The sequence below is a fragment of the Cladophialophora bantiana genome (assembly GCF_000835475.1).
Source record: "Cladophialophora bantiana CBS 173.52 unplaced genomic scaffold supercont1.11, whole genome shotgun sequence".
Taxonomy (NCBI): domain Eukaryota; kingdom Fungi; phylum Ascomycota; class Eurotiomycetes; order Chaetothyriales; family Herpotrichiellaceae; genus Cladophialophora; species Cladophialophora bantiana.
Window position 1 is genome coordinate 500,941 of NW_015971585.1, and position 16,674 is coordinate 517,614.

General features: G+C 53.0%; 7 protein-coding genes across 7 annotated transcripts; 4 read left to right on the forward strand and 3 right to left on the reverse strand.

The window, feature by feature from the left end:
- Nucleotides 1-697: 697 nt before the first annotated feature.
- Z519_07603 (plasma membrane ATPase) lies at nt 698-3,732 on the forward strand (the record flags this gene model as incomplete). Its single annotated transcript, XM_016765335.1, has 2 exons — nt 698-1,126; nt 1,198-3,732. The coding sequence occupies 2 exons, from the start codon at nt 698-700 to the stop codon at nt 3,730-3,732; spliced, it is 2,964 nt and encodes a 987-aa protein (XP_016618304.1).
- A 1,712-nt stretch (nt 3,733-5,444) lies between these two features.
- On the forward strand, nt 5,445-6,835 carry Z519_07604 (uncharacterized protein; the record flags this gene model as incomplete). Its single annotated transcript, XM_016765336.1, has 2 exons — nt 5,445-6,355; nt 6,415-6,835. 2 exons carry the CDS (start codon nt 5,445-5,447, stop codon nt 6,833-6,835), a joined length of 1,332 nt encoding a protein of 443 aa, XP_016618305.1.
- Nucleotides 6,836-7,765: 930 nt separating this feature from the next.
- Nucleotides 7,766-8,584, reverse strand: Z519_07605 (uncharacterized protein; the record flags this gene model as incomplete). The annotated part of the gene is made up of 1 exon (XM_016765337.1): nt 7,766-8,584. The coding sequence occupies one exon, from the start codon at nt 8,582-8,584 to the stop codon at nt 7,766-7,768; it is 819 nt and encodes a 272-aa protein (XP_016618306.1).
- A 724-nt stretch (nt 8,585-9,308) lies between these two features.
- On the reverse strand, nt 9,309-11,234 carry Z519_07606 (uncharacterized protein; the record flags this gene model as incomplete). The annotated part of the gene is made up of 6 exons (XM_016765338.1): nt 9,309-9,524; nt 9,633-9,932; nt 9,990-10,169; nt 10,227-10,845; nt 10,897-10,992; nt 11,050-11,234. 6 exons carry the CDS (start codon nt 11,232-11,234, stop codon nt 9,309-9,311), a joined length of 1,596 nt encoding a protein of 531 aa, XP_016618307.1.
- Nucleotides 11,235-11,804: 570 nt separating this feature from the next.
- Nucleotides 11,805-12,872, reverse strand: Z519_07607 (uncharacterized protein; the record flags this gene model as incomplete). The annotated part of the gene is made up of 5 exons (XM_016765339.1): nt 11,805-11,916; nt 11,971-12,406; nt 12,457-12,499; nt 12,548-12,625; nt 12,693-12,872. The coding sequence occupies 5 exons, from the start codon at nt 12,870-12,872 to the stop codon at nt 11,805-11,807; spliced, it is 849 nt and encodes a 282-aa protein (XP_016618308.1).
- A 647-nt stretch (nt 12,873-13,519) lies between these two features.
- On the forward strand, nt 13,520-14,505 carry Z519_07608 (uncharacterized protein; the record flags this gene model as incomplete). The annotated part of the gene is made up of 3 exons (XM_016765340.1): nt 13,520-13,570; nt 13,665-14,024; nt 14,131-14,505. 3 exons carry the CDS (start codon nt 13,520-13,522, stop codon nt 14,503-14,505), a joined length of 786 nt encoding a protein of 261 aa, XP_016618309.1.
- Nucleotides 14,506-15,800: 1,295 nt separating this feature from the next.
- On the forward strand, nt 15,801-16,355 carry Z519_07609 (uncharacterized protein; the record flags this gene model as incomplete). The annotated part of the gene is made up of 2 exons (XM_016765341.1): nt 15,801-15,822; nt 15,880-16,355. 2 exons carry the CDS (start codon nt 15,801-15,803, stop codon nt 16,353-16,355), a joined length of 498 nt encoding a protein of 165 aa, XP_016618310.1.
- Nucleotides 16,356-16,674: the final 319 nt, after the last annotated feature.

Consider the following 16,674-nt stretch of genomic DNA (forward strand, 5'->3'; position numbering starts at 1 on the left):
GCTGCGACACGTGGATCAGACAGTATTATTTGTAGAGAAATACATCCGACGTCGCACCAGTCGCCCCACCTACACGGCTTCTATCTCGTGATGCCAGGCTGTGGATTCTTTGTCTTGTCCATCTTAATCGTTGGAACATCCACCGCCTACGGGCGAGGCTACGGCTTCCGTGCCCAGCACCGCCTCCGTCAGCCGACATTTCTGCGGTCTTGGAAGGCGCATGCCAAGTGTAGAGGAAGAAACTCTGACTATAGATGACACGGGCGATTGGTTGCGGTGTTCAAAGCGATCTTGGTCTTATGCGATCAGCGTATGGGAGTCAACCGTCGTCATTGTAGTCACCACTGTTGGTGAACGGATTGGCGCGAAATTGCGGGGGTGAACATCGGAGCCATGATCCTTTCCCGCTCCCAAACTTTCTCTTACCACCTGCTTCTGTCTTGTTTGTCATTGTACTTTCCCACTATTATTTTCACAGCCTGCACACGGCCATCATTGTATCCTTCTTCCTCCATCTCGTGCGACCCAAGATTGAAGGGAGCGGCCCAGCCTAACGCCTTCCTCACCTTGCCCTCCGATCGGTTCTCATCCCACAACTATTTCTTCCGGCGCCCGGCGCCCGTATCCTTACGCCGTGTTCTTCCCGCAATGGAGTCGATATAGCACGCACCGTTAACTCCTCCTTATCTTATTCAACATGGTAGACATCCCCTCCGACGCTAGTACCTCGGGTTCAACCCATTCCGCCCCCGATAAACCTCACCCCCATCTCCAGGTCAGCGTCAGCGATGTTGTTCCGGACGAGAAGCCCGACGTCATGTTCACGCCCCGAAAGGCTTCGAGGATGGACAAAGACGACGATGACGAGGAGGAAGATCTAGACGCGCTCATTGAAGAGTTGGAGTCCCTCGATCCAGATGCCGAGATTGAAGCCGAGATCGAGACAGCGGGTGCTCGAAATGTGCCCGAGGAAATGCTGCAGACCGACACGCGCGTCGGCTTGATAGAGCCAGAAGTCGTGGCCAGACGAAAGAAGTATGGGCTCAATCAAATGAAGGAAGAAAAAGAGAATCTGCTCTTGAAATTCCTCGGATACTTTGTTGGACCCATTCAATTTGTCATGGAGGTATGGCTGCCCACCGCGACACACGCCGATACCCATCTCGGCGATGCTTATACTGATGTCTTGTCCCACAGGCTGCCGCAATCCTTGCCGCTGGTCTCGAAGACTGGGTCGACTTCGGCGTCATTTGTGCCTTGCTCTTGCTGAATGCCAGTGTAGGCTTTATCCAAGAGTTTCAAGCTGGCTCAATTGTCGAGGAGCTGAAAAAGACCCTGGCTTTGAAGGCTGTCGTCCTCAGAGAAGGACACCTTATCGAGATTGAGGCCCCTATGGTGGTGCCCGGAGATATTCTACAACTTGAAGAGGGCACAATCATACCTGCTGACGGCCGGCTTGTTACTGAAGGCGCCTTTTTACAGGTCGACCAATCCTCCATCACCGGCGAGTCCCTTGCAGCGGACAAGCATCTAGGCGACACCTGCTACGCCTCGTCTGCCGTAAAGCGAGGGACGGCCTTCATGATTGTCACCGCTACAGGAGATAATACTTTTGTCGGTCGCGCCGCCGCTTTGGTCAATGCCGCATCAGGTGGAGCAGGCCATTTCACCGAAGTCCTCAACGGAATCGGCACAGTCTTGCTCGCACTCGTGGTCTTCACCTTGCTCGTGGTCTGGATATCATCTTTCTATCGGTCCAATGACATTGTCACCATCCTTAGGTTCACGTTGGCGATAACCATCATTGGTGTTCCGGTCGGTCTGCCCGCCGTTGTCACCACTACCATGGCTGTTGGCGCCGCGTATCTGGCAAAGAAGAAGGCCATTGTCCAGAAGTTGTCTGCCATCGAGTCGCTCGCTGGTGTGGAGATACTTTGCTCGGACAAGACCGGCACCTTGACCAAAAACAGACTTTCTCTGCACGAACCGTACACCGTGCATGGTGTTGATCCTGAAGATATGATGCTCACAGCCTGTCTGGCCGCATCCCGGAAGAAAAAGGGAATGGATGCCATCGACAAGGCCTTTCTCAAAGCTTTGCGTTACTATCCTCGAGCCAAGCAAGCCTTATCCAAATACAAAGTGGTCCAGTTCTATCCATTCGACCCCGTTTCCAAAAAGGTGAGCACCGTCGTTGAGTCACCTCAGGGGGAGCGCATAATCTGCGTCAAAGGTTCACCTCTATTTGTACTTCGGACGGTGGAAGATGATCATCCGATCCCCGAAGAGATTGACATTGCATACAAGAACAAGGTCGCAGAGTTCGCAGCTAGAGGCTTTCGATCTCTGGGCGTTGCAAGAAAGCGAGGCGACAACTCCTGGGAGATACTGGGGATCATGCCGTGCGCTGACCCGCCTCGACATGACACTGCAAAGACAATCAACGAAGCCAAATCTCTCGGTCTGTCTATCAAGATGTTGACTGGTGACGCCGTCGGTATCGCGCGAGAAATGTCTCGACAGTTAGGACTTGGAACCAATGTGTTCAATGCGGAGCGTCTTGGCCTTGCTGGCGGCGGCACGATGCCAGGTTCAGAAGTTTACGACTTCGTTGAGGCTGCCGATGGGTTCGCCGAAGTGTTCCCCCAACACAAGTACAACGTTGTGGAGATCCTACAACAACGAGGGTATCTTGTGGCAATGACTGGCGACGGTGTCAATGATGCGCCCTCGCTGAAGAAAGCAGACACTGGTATCGCGGTACAAGGCGCAACTGATGCGGCACGGTCAGCGGCTGACATTGTGTTCCTCGCTCCCGGACTGTCAGCCATCATCGACGCCCTGAAGACCTCCCGTCAAATCTTCCACCGCATGTACGCATACGTCGTCTATCGCATCGCCCTGTCACTTCACCTGGAGATCTTCCTGGGGCTGTGGATCGCGATTCTGAACAAGTCTCTCAACCTGAAATTAGTTGTTTTCATTGCCATATTTGCTGACATCGCCACACTGGCAATTGCCTATGACAATGCCCCTTACTCGAAGACGCCAGTCAAATGGAACCTGCCCAAACTATGGGGGATGTCGATTTTATTGGGGATCGTCCTAGCTGCGGGAACATGGATTGCACTGACGACAATGATTGTGGGGGGCCATGACGGAGGCATCGTTCAGAATTTTGGTCACACCGACGCTGTCTTGTTCCTTCAGATCTGCCTCTCGGAGAACTGGCTGATTTTCATCACCCGCGCTAATGGCCCTTTCTGGTCCAGCATCCCCTCGTGGCAGTTAGTGGGCGCCATCTTACTTGTCGACATCCTCGCGACATTCTTCTGTCTTTTCGGCTGGTTCGTTGGTGGACAACAGACCAGCATTGTCGGTGTGGTGAGGATTTGGCTGTATTCATTCGGGGTCTTTTGCGTCATGGCTGGCGTATATTACCTCTTGCAAGACAGTGTCACATTCGATGACATTGTTCATGGGCGGAAGACACGGACCAATAAGGTGCTCAAGAAGAGAGATATGGAGGATTTTCGTGAGTTCGGCCCCGATGACATGCACAGCGCATCCATGCCTCGACTAACCTCCATTCCTAGTTGTATCGTTGAACCGCGTGTCCACCCAGCACGAGAAGGTTGCATAGCAAGCGACCGGTATGCTACAGGCTGGCTACGCGCGGTCACAAGCGGCAAGAACACCGCAGAGTTGGCCAAGGCTGCAACTCAACCATGATCTACTCTGTAGGAATAAATTTTGCACCGATTCGGTCAGGTCTGGTGCCCGATTGGTGGAGCAAGTCCTGAATGCTCCTGGCAAACAGAAAGAGGCGTCAAGGACGTTACCGAATCCCGACTTCTCCAAGGCATCATCATTGGAACAAGAGGTCATGTCAGCATATTTGGAGGGCAGGATCGGCTCTGAAACTTCTTCATCCCCAATCAACCAACAGGCGACATTTGTACCGCACAGTGCATAAGAAGCGAGAACTGATAGACTGGGGGCTTTGGGAGGACAACTGCTGCAACGCGAGACACGATAATTGATACCCGTTTTACTTATTATAATCTGGATTCGACAAAGGGATGAGCGATACCCGAGACGAAGTATTGACCTTGAGCGACGGCGCTGTTTATCGGTGTTCTTTTCCTGTTTCCCATCGTTGTTGGAAGACTGTGGCAGGTTGAGAGAGCTCTTCCGCCGCGATGAGCAGGCATGGGGTTGCGGTGAGGACGTTAGAGGGAGCCGGGCTCCTTGAGTGGCCGCATTCGACGGACTTGGCTTGTCGGCTGCAGTCAGCGGGGACGATGATGAGGATGATGGCTGATCCAGGAAACAAGAAGTATTGCAGAGGAGGGGGAGACCCGATGTTCACCTAAACATTCAGGACTATGCACCGTGATGGGTTATAGACGGCTGTGCGTCCCTCGCCAAATTTGGCCACGGCCATCAATCTCCCTCGTTTATATAATGCTATTACGTTGACGCCTTTTCAAGCCTGGTATTTCTGATCCTGGTCTGATTCGATCGCTTTCACAAGATGGAGGCCCTGGAGCCGACATATTCTTGCTCAGGCTGCAACAGTGCCTGGGGCACAAAGGCGCTCACTGTCTTCCTGGCAGTGAGTTGCCCAGAAGCGCAGAATGTTACTTCGCTCGGGTCGGTCGGTCGATTGAGGCCACAGGGCCACGCAATCCACCAAGACCTCGCCCGATTTTGTAAGTGGTCCAAGCTCCTCTTCTCCTGAGATGTCGAATCCGGAAGCTCGGTGTTCGGGAGGGTCATCATCATGACCTCCTACCAATCAATCCCACTTCGTTTTGGCAGGGCCACAATGCCCGTGGGAGAGGAACTGATGATCAGCTTGTTTCAGCCTTGGGTAGCAGGCCACCAGCCCCAATTGGTTGTGCCTTGACCCCGCAGAGGTTGTTACTTGCCGAGGGGTCGAAGAGCACAAGCCAGATGGGGGCGGGATGGCCTGGGATGGCTTGGATGGGTCGGTTGGGAGCTTGTCGCTTGTCGCTTGTCACTTTTCACTTGTCGCTTTGCTCTATTTGAAGAAAACATGCGCATTTCGACACCGTCCTATCTCGTGCCGTCATGCTATCTGTCGCAGGTTTCGTCGACCTATCATCCCCTTGCATCCCCCTGGGCCTCAGATGCTTACAATTGGGCAACTGGTTCGGTGCTTGTCTTCTGGCACTTGCGCCGTTCCCATGTTGGCGAATCGAATCATGGCGTCCATCTTGGAAGGATTCTAGGTCGAGGTGCAAAGTGTGACCACCACCTTTGCGACGGACAATCACGGGATGGATGAACTCGAACCCACGAGGTTCAAGATAACCATCTTCTTAACCAGCGCTTCCTCTCTGCAACCTCGATCTCCCGACCTTCAATTCCTGTGACGCTGGCCTTCGGGATCTTGGATTCTGGATTCGATACATCACATGATGCTCCGACAATTGTTTCCGCTTGCTCTATGTCTTGGTCTCGTCACGGCGCAAGCTCAAGGCATCATCGAGACCCTCGATGGCGTGGCGGAACTCTCGGAGCTTGTAACCTACCTGGACAGATACCCTGGTCTGACCCTGTGGCTGCAAGGACTATCAGATATCACATTCCTGGCGCCAAACAACGATGCATTTGCAGCACTGGCCGACTCGTCGACCATCCCAAGTATCCCCCTCGATGAGGCCGACGCAGAGGCTTTGATGAGCTACCATGTGCTCAACGGGACCTTTTATGACTTCAGCTCCGGCAAATATACCCTTGTCCCAACGGCGCTGTCGGGGTCGCAGTATGCGAATGTCACTGGAGGTCAGATTGTCGCGGCCAAGGGGTCGCCATGGTCCAATGCTATGACATTTACGTCGGGGAAATTCCATATGTCTGAAACCGAGGACGAGCCGTTGAACTTTACCGGTGGTGTCATCCACATCATCGACTCGTTCCTGACTCTTCCCCAGACCTTCAAAGCGACCGCCGAGGCAGAGGATATGCTTGGAGGACCTGCATTCGCCGAGGCCGCAATCACCGTGCCGCAAACCGGCCAGAACGTGAGCATCGATCAACTGTCCGACGTCACCGTCTTTCTACCCATGAACTACTCGCTTCAGGAGGTCGGCAACGTCATTCAGAATATGACGTGGGCAGAGCTGAACCGCCTGGTGGCGTACCACATTATCGACCAGGTGCTGGATATTGACCCAAACGCCCCACCTAACGGGCAATATACAACATACGAGGGCTCCGAGGTGTCCATCTTCAGCCAAAATGGCTTTGTCTTTGTCAACAATGCCAGGATCGTCGGGTCTCCTAATTGGTTTTTCAGCGGAGGCATGATTTACACCATTTACGGGTAAATGCAGAACCACCCCTCCCTATGCCATATATCCAGTAGCTGACCTGTAATTCCAGAGTGCTCAACCCGGACAATACGACGGTTGATCCTAACATCAATGACGCCGAAATCGCATTTGCAGGAGCGTCGTTTACTCCAGACTTCACCTTCCCCGCGCCAGCCTCACAGTCATCGCCATCGAATTCGCCTGCAGCAAGTTCGAGCGGTGGTCTCTCGGGCGGGACGAAAGCAGGCATAGGCGCCGCCACCGCCGTGGCCGTTGTCGTCCTCGTGGGGGTCTTCTTGTTCCTCCGCGAGAGACGTCGCACGGCGAGGGAGCTGGGTCCCCGCAAGACCTATCAATACCCACTGCAATATCCGATGAAGGACTTCGAGGCGTCGATTTCGCACACCGAGCTCGTTGCAAACGCGGCGGCGCCGGCCCGCGGGCCGATCAAGGAATTCACCCCGGCTGTGAGCGTCTACTCGTTGCGCTAACCACTCTGGAGGGAGCTATACCTGTGGTTGTAGTTCGGACGGGGCACCTCGACCTGTTCCTCATTTGCGGGGCATGTATGGAATTGGTGGTTGGTGGTTGATACGAGCTCTTAGAGGGAAGGGAACGGAGGAGGGGGGTCATCACTGCGCACTTTCCACTTCATGTCATCTTTTCCAACGAGCAACACGCAACATGTTACGACCGAGCAAGTATATCTAGAAACTCCCGCGAGGAGCTGAGCTTGAATTCTAGGCTAGTTATGTCAATATCAGTAAGATCCAGAAAGAGAGGCCTGGTTGAGTGGTCAGTCAGTCAGCCCAGCCCGGTACATCGATTGGACCCCCGCTCGCCTTCTCTCGGGGGTGTTGGGATTGGCATATGTACACTCGGTATTTATATAGCATCATCTTAGGGAAGGAGAGGGAGAAGGAGAAGCAGGAGAAGGTCCCCATCCCCACGGCGACTCTACGCCCTCACGCCTGAGAGATCTGAATTGCTCCGTCTGGGTTTATTTCAATGTCATGATCACTTGTCAATAGTTTATTTTGATCTTGCAAGAGCCTTACATTATGTCCGTGCCCTTTCCGTTTGGTGGGTGCGAATTGGATCCGGCGGAATTTCGGCTCAGGCTCGATCCCATTTATGTATCCATTACATAGGCGTTCCCAGGATGGGGTATACGGAGTATACGGAGGACATTGGACCCTTTGACCATTGGAATTGCTGATGATGGCTCTCTACCGTTGCCCTTCCTGGAGGAGACCTCCCTCCTTGTCGCACCACATCTCCGTCCTTAGCATCTTTTGGAGGCATTTCGAAAGGGGCCATGGAGTCAGGGGAGAAGACAGACGCCGTATGTGTGGTGAGGACACCAGCTCCCGGTGTTAAGAGAAGCGGCCGGCACATCTACCAAACTCTCGCATCTACCTCTACCTCTCCGTATATCCACCGTCGACAAACAGCGCCGTGCCGGTGACAAACGAGCTCCTCCCGCCAGAAAGGTAGACGACGCCGTCCGCGATCTCTTGGGGCGAGCCCATGCGCTGCATGGGGACGGCGTTGGCGACCTTGTCGGCCATGACTTGGCGCACGAGCGCGTCCTGCGTGGTCATGGGCGTCTCGATGTACCCGGGACAGATGGCATTGATGCGCAGACCCCGCGCGGCGTAGTCTTCAGAGGCCGTGCGCGTGAGGCCCAGCACGCCGTGCTTCGAGGCCGTGTACGCCGTCGACATGGACACGCCGACGGCGCCCAAGATGGAGCCGAAGTTGACGATGACGCCGCGCGAGAGCTCGCGGCCGTCGATGGATGAGAGAAGTCGTGACTGATTCAGCATGATGCGTGCTGAGGCTCGCAGCACGAAGAAGGTGCCGGTCAGATTGATGTCGAGCACGCGCTGCCAGTCGTCCGTCGCCGCAAAGGCCGCACCGCCCTCGTGCTTCTTCGCGACACCAGCCGCGTTGACCACGTAGTCGAGCCGGCCGAACGTGCGCGCCACCTCGGCCACCGTCGTGTTGACTTGGTCCTCGTTCCGCACGTCCACCACGAACACTTCCACCCTGCAGCTGTTGTCCTTGGCGAGATTCCGCTGCTGTTCCTCAATCTCCGCCTTCACGGCGAGGAGCCCGTCGTGGTTCAAGTCCAGCAATGCCACGCCCGCGGCACCGTCGCGCGCAAATGTCTTTGCGCACGCCCTGCCGATGCCCGATCCTCCTCCCGTGATGAGCGCGAAACCAGGCACGTCCATTGCTTAGCAAGATAAACCAGGGGAAAAGGCCCAAAAGAAAGGAGAACGGAGAGAGATCCCTTCGAACGTAAAGGGTGTATGTAGTATGCGATGCGGAGACGATGCCTGGAAGCCCGCTTGTCTCTCTGTACCAAATGCTCTGCCCTCACCATAATAATATATGGACAGAACGTTCTCTCCGCAGAAGACAACGAACGGCCCGACATAGTTACCTCGGGTCTCCGCGCGTGCGGACAGCACAGCTGAGCCTCGCCAGAAGGGGAAAGCGAGAAAACAATCTGCACGTTACGGAAACTCCAATGGCTTCCCCTCTGCCCCCGGTTGGTGGGTGGAGTGGGTGAGTAGAGCAACTGTTCTGTCTTGGTAGTAGGAAACTGTAGACTGTGCTCCAAGGTTAAAGGGTTCACGTTACGTATTCGCGCCCGCAGGGTGCCATGCACGCATAGATGTCCCGTCAATCATCAATGCCCACAACTTGAAAGAGTTGACTAGGTTTAGGGTGCGGAGTGGCGCATGGATGGGACTCTACAGCCATGTACAGCCGTGACCTTCTCGAGCGATGAGCTCGGCCGCTACCTACAACGCCACGGGTGCGAGCTTCATAGGGTGTGGTGATTTCTGTGGAAATCACCTCGAGGTGCGAGGACAAATTGATCAAGAAAGTTGCATAACGATGATATACGCCTGCTGATCGCGCAAAATATCCGCCTTCCATTCTTCCTACTTAGTCTTCATATCTGCGCAGAAACTCCTGGGCTTCGCGGTGGTCCCGCTCGAGCACCTCGCGATGCTTCTGCGACCTGACGGTCAAGATGGCGGGAAACGCATGGGGCCCTCCCACAAAGCTATCAGAGTATGTCGCGCGGGCATCGAGATCCGGAGGAGAGTCAGGGTCCGCTTTCATGTCGAAAGCCCATACCATCTTTGCCATGTTTATCATCTGCCGGTTTGGTTCCACGTCAGCTTCGTGGCCGAGATGTGCACAATGTGTGCTTCGCGCGCGCCGCGGACTCCTTTCAGCAGTGAGCTACTCGAGACGACGACTTACCAATGAGTTCTCCCCCATCTCCTGACCTGGGCAGACTCTCCTGCTCGCCCCGAAGGCATAGGTAATCCGTCTGTTGTCCCCGTCGACCGTGTCACCCCCAGCCGTGGTACCGAATTTGTTGTTCAACCACCGCTCGGGGATGAACTCCGCCGGCTTGTCGTATTCTGACTCGTCGTGGTGGATCGACCAGGTATTTGCAAAGACTATTGTGCCTTTTGGCAGGAAGTAGCCGTCGTACCAATCATCTTGGGTCAACATGTGAGGCTGGCCTTCTGGAGCAAGCGGTCTCCATCTAAAAATCTGCCGGGGGTCCCCTGTTGAATGTTAATTCCCAGGGTAAATTCGTGCAATACTTACTTCGGTCATTATGGCTCGCATATAAGGAAGGTGTCTGATATGTTTTGCCGAAGGCGAAACAGAGTCGCCGCAGACGTCGTCCACCTCTTTCTGAGCTTTCTTCAACACCTCAGGGTGAGATATCATAGCCAAGACAAAGAGATGCAAATTGGATGCTGAGGTTTCCGAGCCGGCTTCTAGCTGAGACAAATATTCAGTGCTTTGGGTCATGTGGGAATGTGGCAATGACAGTCATACCAGTATCCCGCCAACATAGACGAGTTGGTCGTGACTTAAACCGCTCTGCAGGCTTCCCTCTAAGAGCTTTTGCATGTAACATGGAGCCGTGTCTCCTCGCTCCATCCTTGCTTTTGTTTTGTCAAACAAAGCATTGTAGAATGCTTTCTGCTTGTTCCCCACGGCCACGGCCAGAGACTTGTAGTGCGCAAGGAAGCTCGGAATGTGCTTGAGAAAAGGAAATGCGTCGACGGGTGGAGTAGCCCCAGCGGCCATGATCTCCGCGAATGCCATTTCTATCTCGAAGAATCCTGTAATTTTCGGGTCGTCGTAAGTGGCACCTCTCTGGCCGTAGACAGCTTCCAGGATGACGGCGGCCGCGTAACGGCGGAGATGTTCAAACCACTGCTCGGGAGTCTGCATTATGTCGTACATGGTCTGAGACGATTCTGCCTGCTGAAGGGGAATTATGGATTCAATAGATGGACCGTTCAAAAGTCCCACCGCAGCTTTTCGAAGTGCCCTCCATGTTGAACCATATGGCTGAAAGAGAATGTGAACCTCATCAGGACAGATGAGGTTGTTGCCGACATAGTGGTCGGGCCGACTAGAGTAGATATTCCCTCTCTTGTCGTAGAGCCTGGTCCACGTTAGCACTAACCATGATGACCCTGCCACCGCGGGGACTCACTCCCTGACAGGTTTGTAATTGCTTAGAACGACGACGTTCAAAGGGCCCAATTTCAACCCAACAACTGGCCCGTACTGTTTCTGCCACTCGTGAAACCTGGCTCGTTCAGCTCTGGTGATTCATTACTCCCTCAACCAAATAGAAATGACTGACTTGAGGAAAAGTTTTTTCGAAGGCATTTGGTGCAGATTCCCAAGGACCGGAAGCCCTGGCGGCCCTGGAGGGAAGTTTCGAGGGCGACGACTTGCAGGCACATAATACACCAGGAGAGAAGCAAATGCAAAAGCAAGTGCTGCCACCACAAACTTCCAAACGTAGGCCAAAACGGTTAGCATCATGTTGGTCGCGAAGCAGATATGTCAAAAAGTCCATGGCCGCACGGTCACAATACCTTTGTATACGTTGTCCAAGTTGAATGCGTGTCAGCCACGTACACCCTTTGAAATCGCTGTCAACTAGGCTTTCCAGAGACGTCCAATCCGAGCAAGGCTGTCATTACTCAGATCGTGAAACACTCACGTAGACATAAGGCTTCCACCCGCTAAGCGGGGCCAGACGAGTCAATACGGCGAATTCGATGTGGTATTTGCGGATGACGTGATATCCTTACCTGTATAAAGAACAAGAGCTCGACTCGACAGGTCATACAGACTCAACCTATTAGTCAGGCATTAGGAGGAGATTGTCAATTTCGCATAGAGGGATCTTCGTAATCAGCAGTTTTTAGCAATCGAAACCTGCCAAATTCGATGTCGTTTTGAGAGGGGACAGACGGACAGTTTGTGAAAGCATAAATATATAACCGATTTTGGAGTTAGCTGTTAACAGCAATTCTGGTAAGAACGAGATCCCTGTGAGCGTCGACCACCTTTGCCCGAGCTCTTTATACCCGGCCTGAGCTCTATTGATCAGTTTGCAAAGGCCATCTTATTCGAGATTTTGCCGATACGCTCAATCTCTATTGTTACCGTATCGCCATCTCGCAACCATGCTGCCGGCTTCATGAAAGCAGCCACGCCACTAGCACATGTCAACCTAGGGGCACATCAAGCTTGTCTGTTTGAAAACACTCACCTGGGAGTCCCTGTCATGATAACCGTGCCCTTTCTGATCGTAGTGCCTCTGGCCAGATGCCGGATGAGGTCGCTGATGCCGAAGATCAAATCATCAGTCTTGCCGTCTTGTCTCAATTCACCATTAACCCATGTGCGGAGTCTGAGGCCCTCGGGATTAACGACGGCCTGGCGAGAAGCAATGACGGGGCCAATTGGAGCAAACTTGTCGAAGGATTTGGCAGGGCCATGCTGACCGCCTGACCTTGGTGCGACTTGCCAATAACGGGACGAAACATCGTTGCCCACGGCAAAGCCGAAGACATAATCCATGGGATCCTCTCTCTCGGAGATGTTCTTTGCATCCTTTCCGATGACGACTGATAGCTCGCCCTCGTAATCCAGCTCTTTTGCTTCCGGATGAATGGGGATGTCTTCGAATGGGCCGGCTAGAGTGTCTGCGGACGATTTACTGGTGATGTCCGTTATGATGCGCGGACGTGCCTACCTGCATATTTGGTAAAAACAACTGGGAAACTTGGAATGGAAAACTGAACCCGTTAGACACAACTGTCTTCAAAGTGTCTTTAGTTACTGACACCCGCTTCCTCAGCATGTTTCCTGTAATTTAACCCAATACCTAGAACGATTGGTACCCTCTCCAAAGGGCACAAGACCTGTAGTGCGTCAGTATCCACCTGGGAATCCATAGGGTGCGTTTTTTTTTGGCGGGACATTTCTAACCTCAGAAACGACGGCTTTTTTCTCCAAGAGTCGAAAATCACTGTCGAACGGATCAGGACTCGAAAAGATTTGGACTTCCTTTCCCTTGAGATCAGACTCCCAATCTGAGCCGGCTTCGCCATAGTAGATCTGTCCGTCCGAGGCTCTGAACCTCACGAGCCTTTGGAATTTTGTGGCCATAACAAGGGGCTCCCTGGAAGGTTTGATTATATTTCCCGTTGCTCAGCCGTATCAGTCGAATCAGTTCCTAGTGCCTGTGAAGCTATATCAACGTGACCTGTGAGATTTAAATAGAGAATCGGCCAGCGCTGACAAGCACTCCTCGGTCGAAAGTCACCTGGTATTTGTAGGGCCTGAATTCAATGAGACTCGCAACACCGGCACTTGAACGCTCCCCAGGAAACCCGTCCCCGCTTTTCGGATTTCGGAGCATTCATGTTCGCCGTCATCGGGGACAGGGCTGAGCTGCTGCGGTGGCGAGGCTGAATGGCGCTGTAGAGATGATTGGACTCTTGCCGTCGATGCTCTTCCCGTGCCGCACAATCCCACGTGTGGACGGTGAAGGGTGGACACAAGGAGGGGGACGAGGAATTGACGTCATTCGTGGGATGGATGGACACAAATCTCCCTTGCAAAAGTAGCCTAATAAGTGTTCTGTATCTATTAGAACAAACAACTGCCACCGAATGCTGGTGTACCTCGTACCCGACAAGAAACCCGGCCAGTTACACACATTTCGCTCTCGGCGTCTTTGGTGGTCTCGCTTTAACACTGTCAGAGCCTGAAAAGTCCACAGGCAGGCTCTGAGACCAGCATCAACTGTCAAGATGGCAAAACATCATTTCGGAACTTCGCCAAATTACATCTCTACGCACCGAGTATGTGTCTAACACAGCCCTTCCCAAGCCTCCACTGCAAGCCAACATGCAGACCTTTGGGAATACTTATCATCTAACCCTCGCGCCCTCGTAGACTCAATACCCTTCTTCACGCACCATTCTCGTGTCTGGAGCGACGGCAGGCATCGGGCTCGCCGTCGCCCACCACCTTCTATCCTCACCCGACCAGCATCTACTTATTCTGGCCGGCCGCAATGTCAGTGTCCTCGACAATTTCCAATCAACCCACCCAGACCGCGTGATCACCAGGGCCGGCGATATGGCCGACCTTGAATTCGTCGAGGGAATGTTGAAAGGGGTCCAGTTCGACGGACGACTCGACGCGCTCGTGCTGAACCACGGCACCTTGGGCAGGTGTTTGAGGATAGGGCAGATGGAAGCCGATGAATGGGAGCGAACATTTAGGATTAACGTAACTAGTTGCGTTGTTTTGGTAAGTTCAATCTGCTTATGATGTTGATATTTGCCTAGTGGGTAATTCTACGTTTACAGTACGAGCAAAGCGGCGTAGTCTAACTCATCATTGCTACAACCATCAGATCAAGGAAACACTCCCGCTTCTCCGCAGTGCAAAGGGTCGCATCGTCTTCACATCATCTGGCGCCGCTTTGAACGCGTATCCCTCGTGGGGGGTTTATGGCGCCACAAAAGCAGCCATCAACCACTTGACCATGACACTGAACAACGAAGAGCCGGAGGTAACCACAGTATCGATCCGTCCCGGTGTCGTTGACACGGCCATGCAAATGGAGATCCGGGAGAAATACCTTCACAACATGGACGAGAAGGACCAACAGAAGTTTTTGAGCGCGAAAAGGGACGGAAAACTATTGCCGCCCGAGAAGCCTGGAAACGTGATTGCAGAATTGGCCGTGAGGGCAAAGAAGGAGTTGTCAGGGTCGTTTATGAGGTGAGAGCGCGTGGGCCCGATAATTTGCGCAGAATTCATATTGACATACCTCCAGTTGGGATGACGTCCAGCTAGCCGAGTACCAGGTTGGGTAGTGCTTCGAGGGATGCGAGATCGATGAATGCCTGGGCTTCAGCTAGCGATGGCGAGGTTTCCAGTCGAGAAACGTATGCATGACTTCATGTACTCTGCGCAGATTCGAAAGGTTACGAGTGGAACCGTACTGGAAAGCCCCTGTTCTCGCGTGTCAGCAACCGTCGCGCAAGATGAGGACAAGACATGTTGTGGTAAGAAACTCCGAATCAGGCGAAAGATGAAAAATGAATACACAAGCTTAAGCATTAGAATCCAGCAGACCTTCATACTTAGCATGGAAGAGTGGTGTGTTCATCATGAAAAGGTGTCTTGGAAGAGCTGGCTTAGACTTACCATCACGAAGTTGCAAGACAGTGCAGCTACAATCGATCTCTTGAATTTCTGAAACCACAGTTAGGTCATATCCCAGAAGACAAATGAAGGCGCAATATTGTCTCGATGTTGGGTCGCGTTCAGTTAATCGAACCGGTGTATTCGTCAATGTGCATTTCCGAATTTGATAGTACATAGTGTTGATCATCATTTGGAAATGGATATGGAAATGATAAGAAGAAGGTGGACATACACCCTACAATTTTGAAGCTGCTAGCGAGAGGTGCGTATAGTATTCTGTAACGCGTCAGTGACTGCGTGCATCGTGTGGTAGCAAAGGGTCATCTGGGGGATGGAGCATGCTCAGGAAGTCCGGTTTGGGTTTGGACAGGTAATCACCACAATTTGGTATGATAGGGGCGACACGAATGTTCATCATGAAGGATGCTTGAAGGCGAGCGAGGAAGGAGTAACTTACTGGGCATGAAGTGTCGTGTTCAGGCTAGGTCGGGGCTGTCGGTGAGCACCGAGGTCTTCATTCTGTATGAAGCTCCATTAGTGGTAGACACTGATCGTGACAGCCAGATAGGTATTAAAGCAGGCCGCGTGAAACCCTCAATTCTGCAATCTTCATCGTGCCGAACTTTGATGGCGGTAACGAAGAGAAATTGAAGGGAAAGACAGAAACCTCAGAAAAAGAATTTACCTGCTGCCAAGACGAGAATGCGCGATGCCTGTTTCGGAAGCTGCTTGCCTGGCCTTGTCGCGTATCATGTCGCAACAACTATTTAACACCCTCGTTCCTCCCCGCGCTCACCTGGGCTGGACCCATGAGCCTCTAAGAGTCTGGACGCATCCCACTACCACACCAAATCCATACACACTGTCATCATGTCGGACAAAGAGTTTGGCAGTATGTTCGCGATCCCAAAGCCTGAGAAAGATGCAGCTGCTAACAGTCTATGTGCAGACAATGACGACCTGTCTCTCCCCAAAGCCACCGTCCAAAAGATTATCTCTGAAATCCTGCCTCAGCTGCCTCATGACAACACCGGCGCCGGCAAGGAAGGTGAAATGACATTCACCCGTCCGGCCCGCGATCTTCTGATTTCCTGTTCGCTCGAGTTCCTCCGCATGGTCTCCTCCGAATCCAACGAGATATCCGAGAAGGAGTCCAAGAAGACGATCAGTGTGGAACATGTCGAACAGGCGCTCACAGATTTGGGATTTGGCAGTTATATTGAGGGCTGTCGCGGTGTCGTGGGCGAATGGCAAGAGGTCCAAAAGAAAAGAATCGGACGCGGCGAGAAAATGCGCAACTTCGGTGGCTTTGACAAGATGGGAGAAGAGGAGCTGAGAAAGATGCAAGAAGCATTGCTGGGGGAGGCGAGGGGGAGGATGGAAGGCAGTGGTGCCGGACAAAACGACTTGCAGCATGGGCAGTAGGCTAACACTCTAAGGCCGCTGAACGAATCGCGAGCCGGCGTGGTACCGCTGGGCTAATCGTCTCACCTCCCGGAAGAAATGCAGAGATAATCACTTCGACACAACGGGCTGACGGTGCCGTGGGGGTTCATCCTTTGTGTGCGTTCAGAGAACCGGTAATACCCCTCCGACATACCTGGCTGAGAGCTTAACGGCGAGCGAGACACATGCGGATCGCCAAGCTCGTCGAGTACCGGCTCTGTATCGCTCGAGCAACAAACCACATCACAACGATGTACAAATATTTGTATGATCAGGCTTCCTTTACAAAGCAATCTGC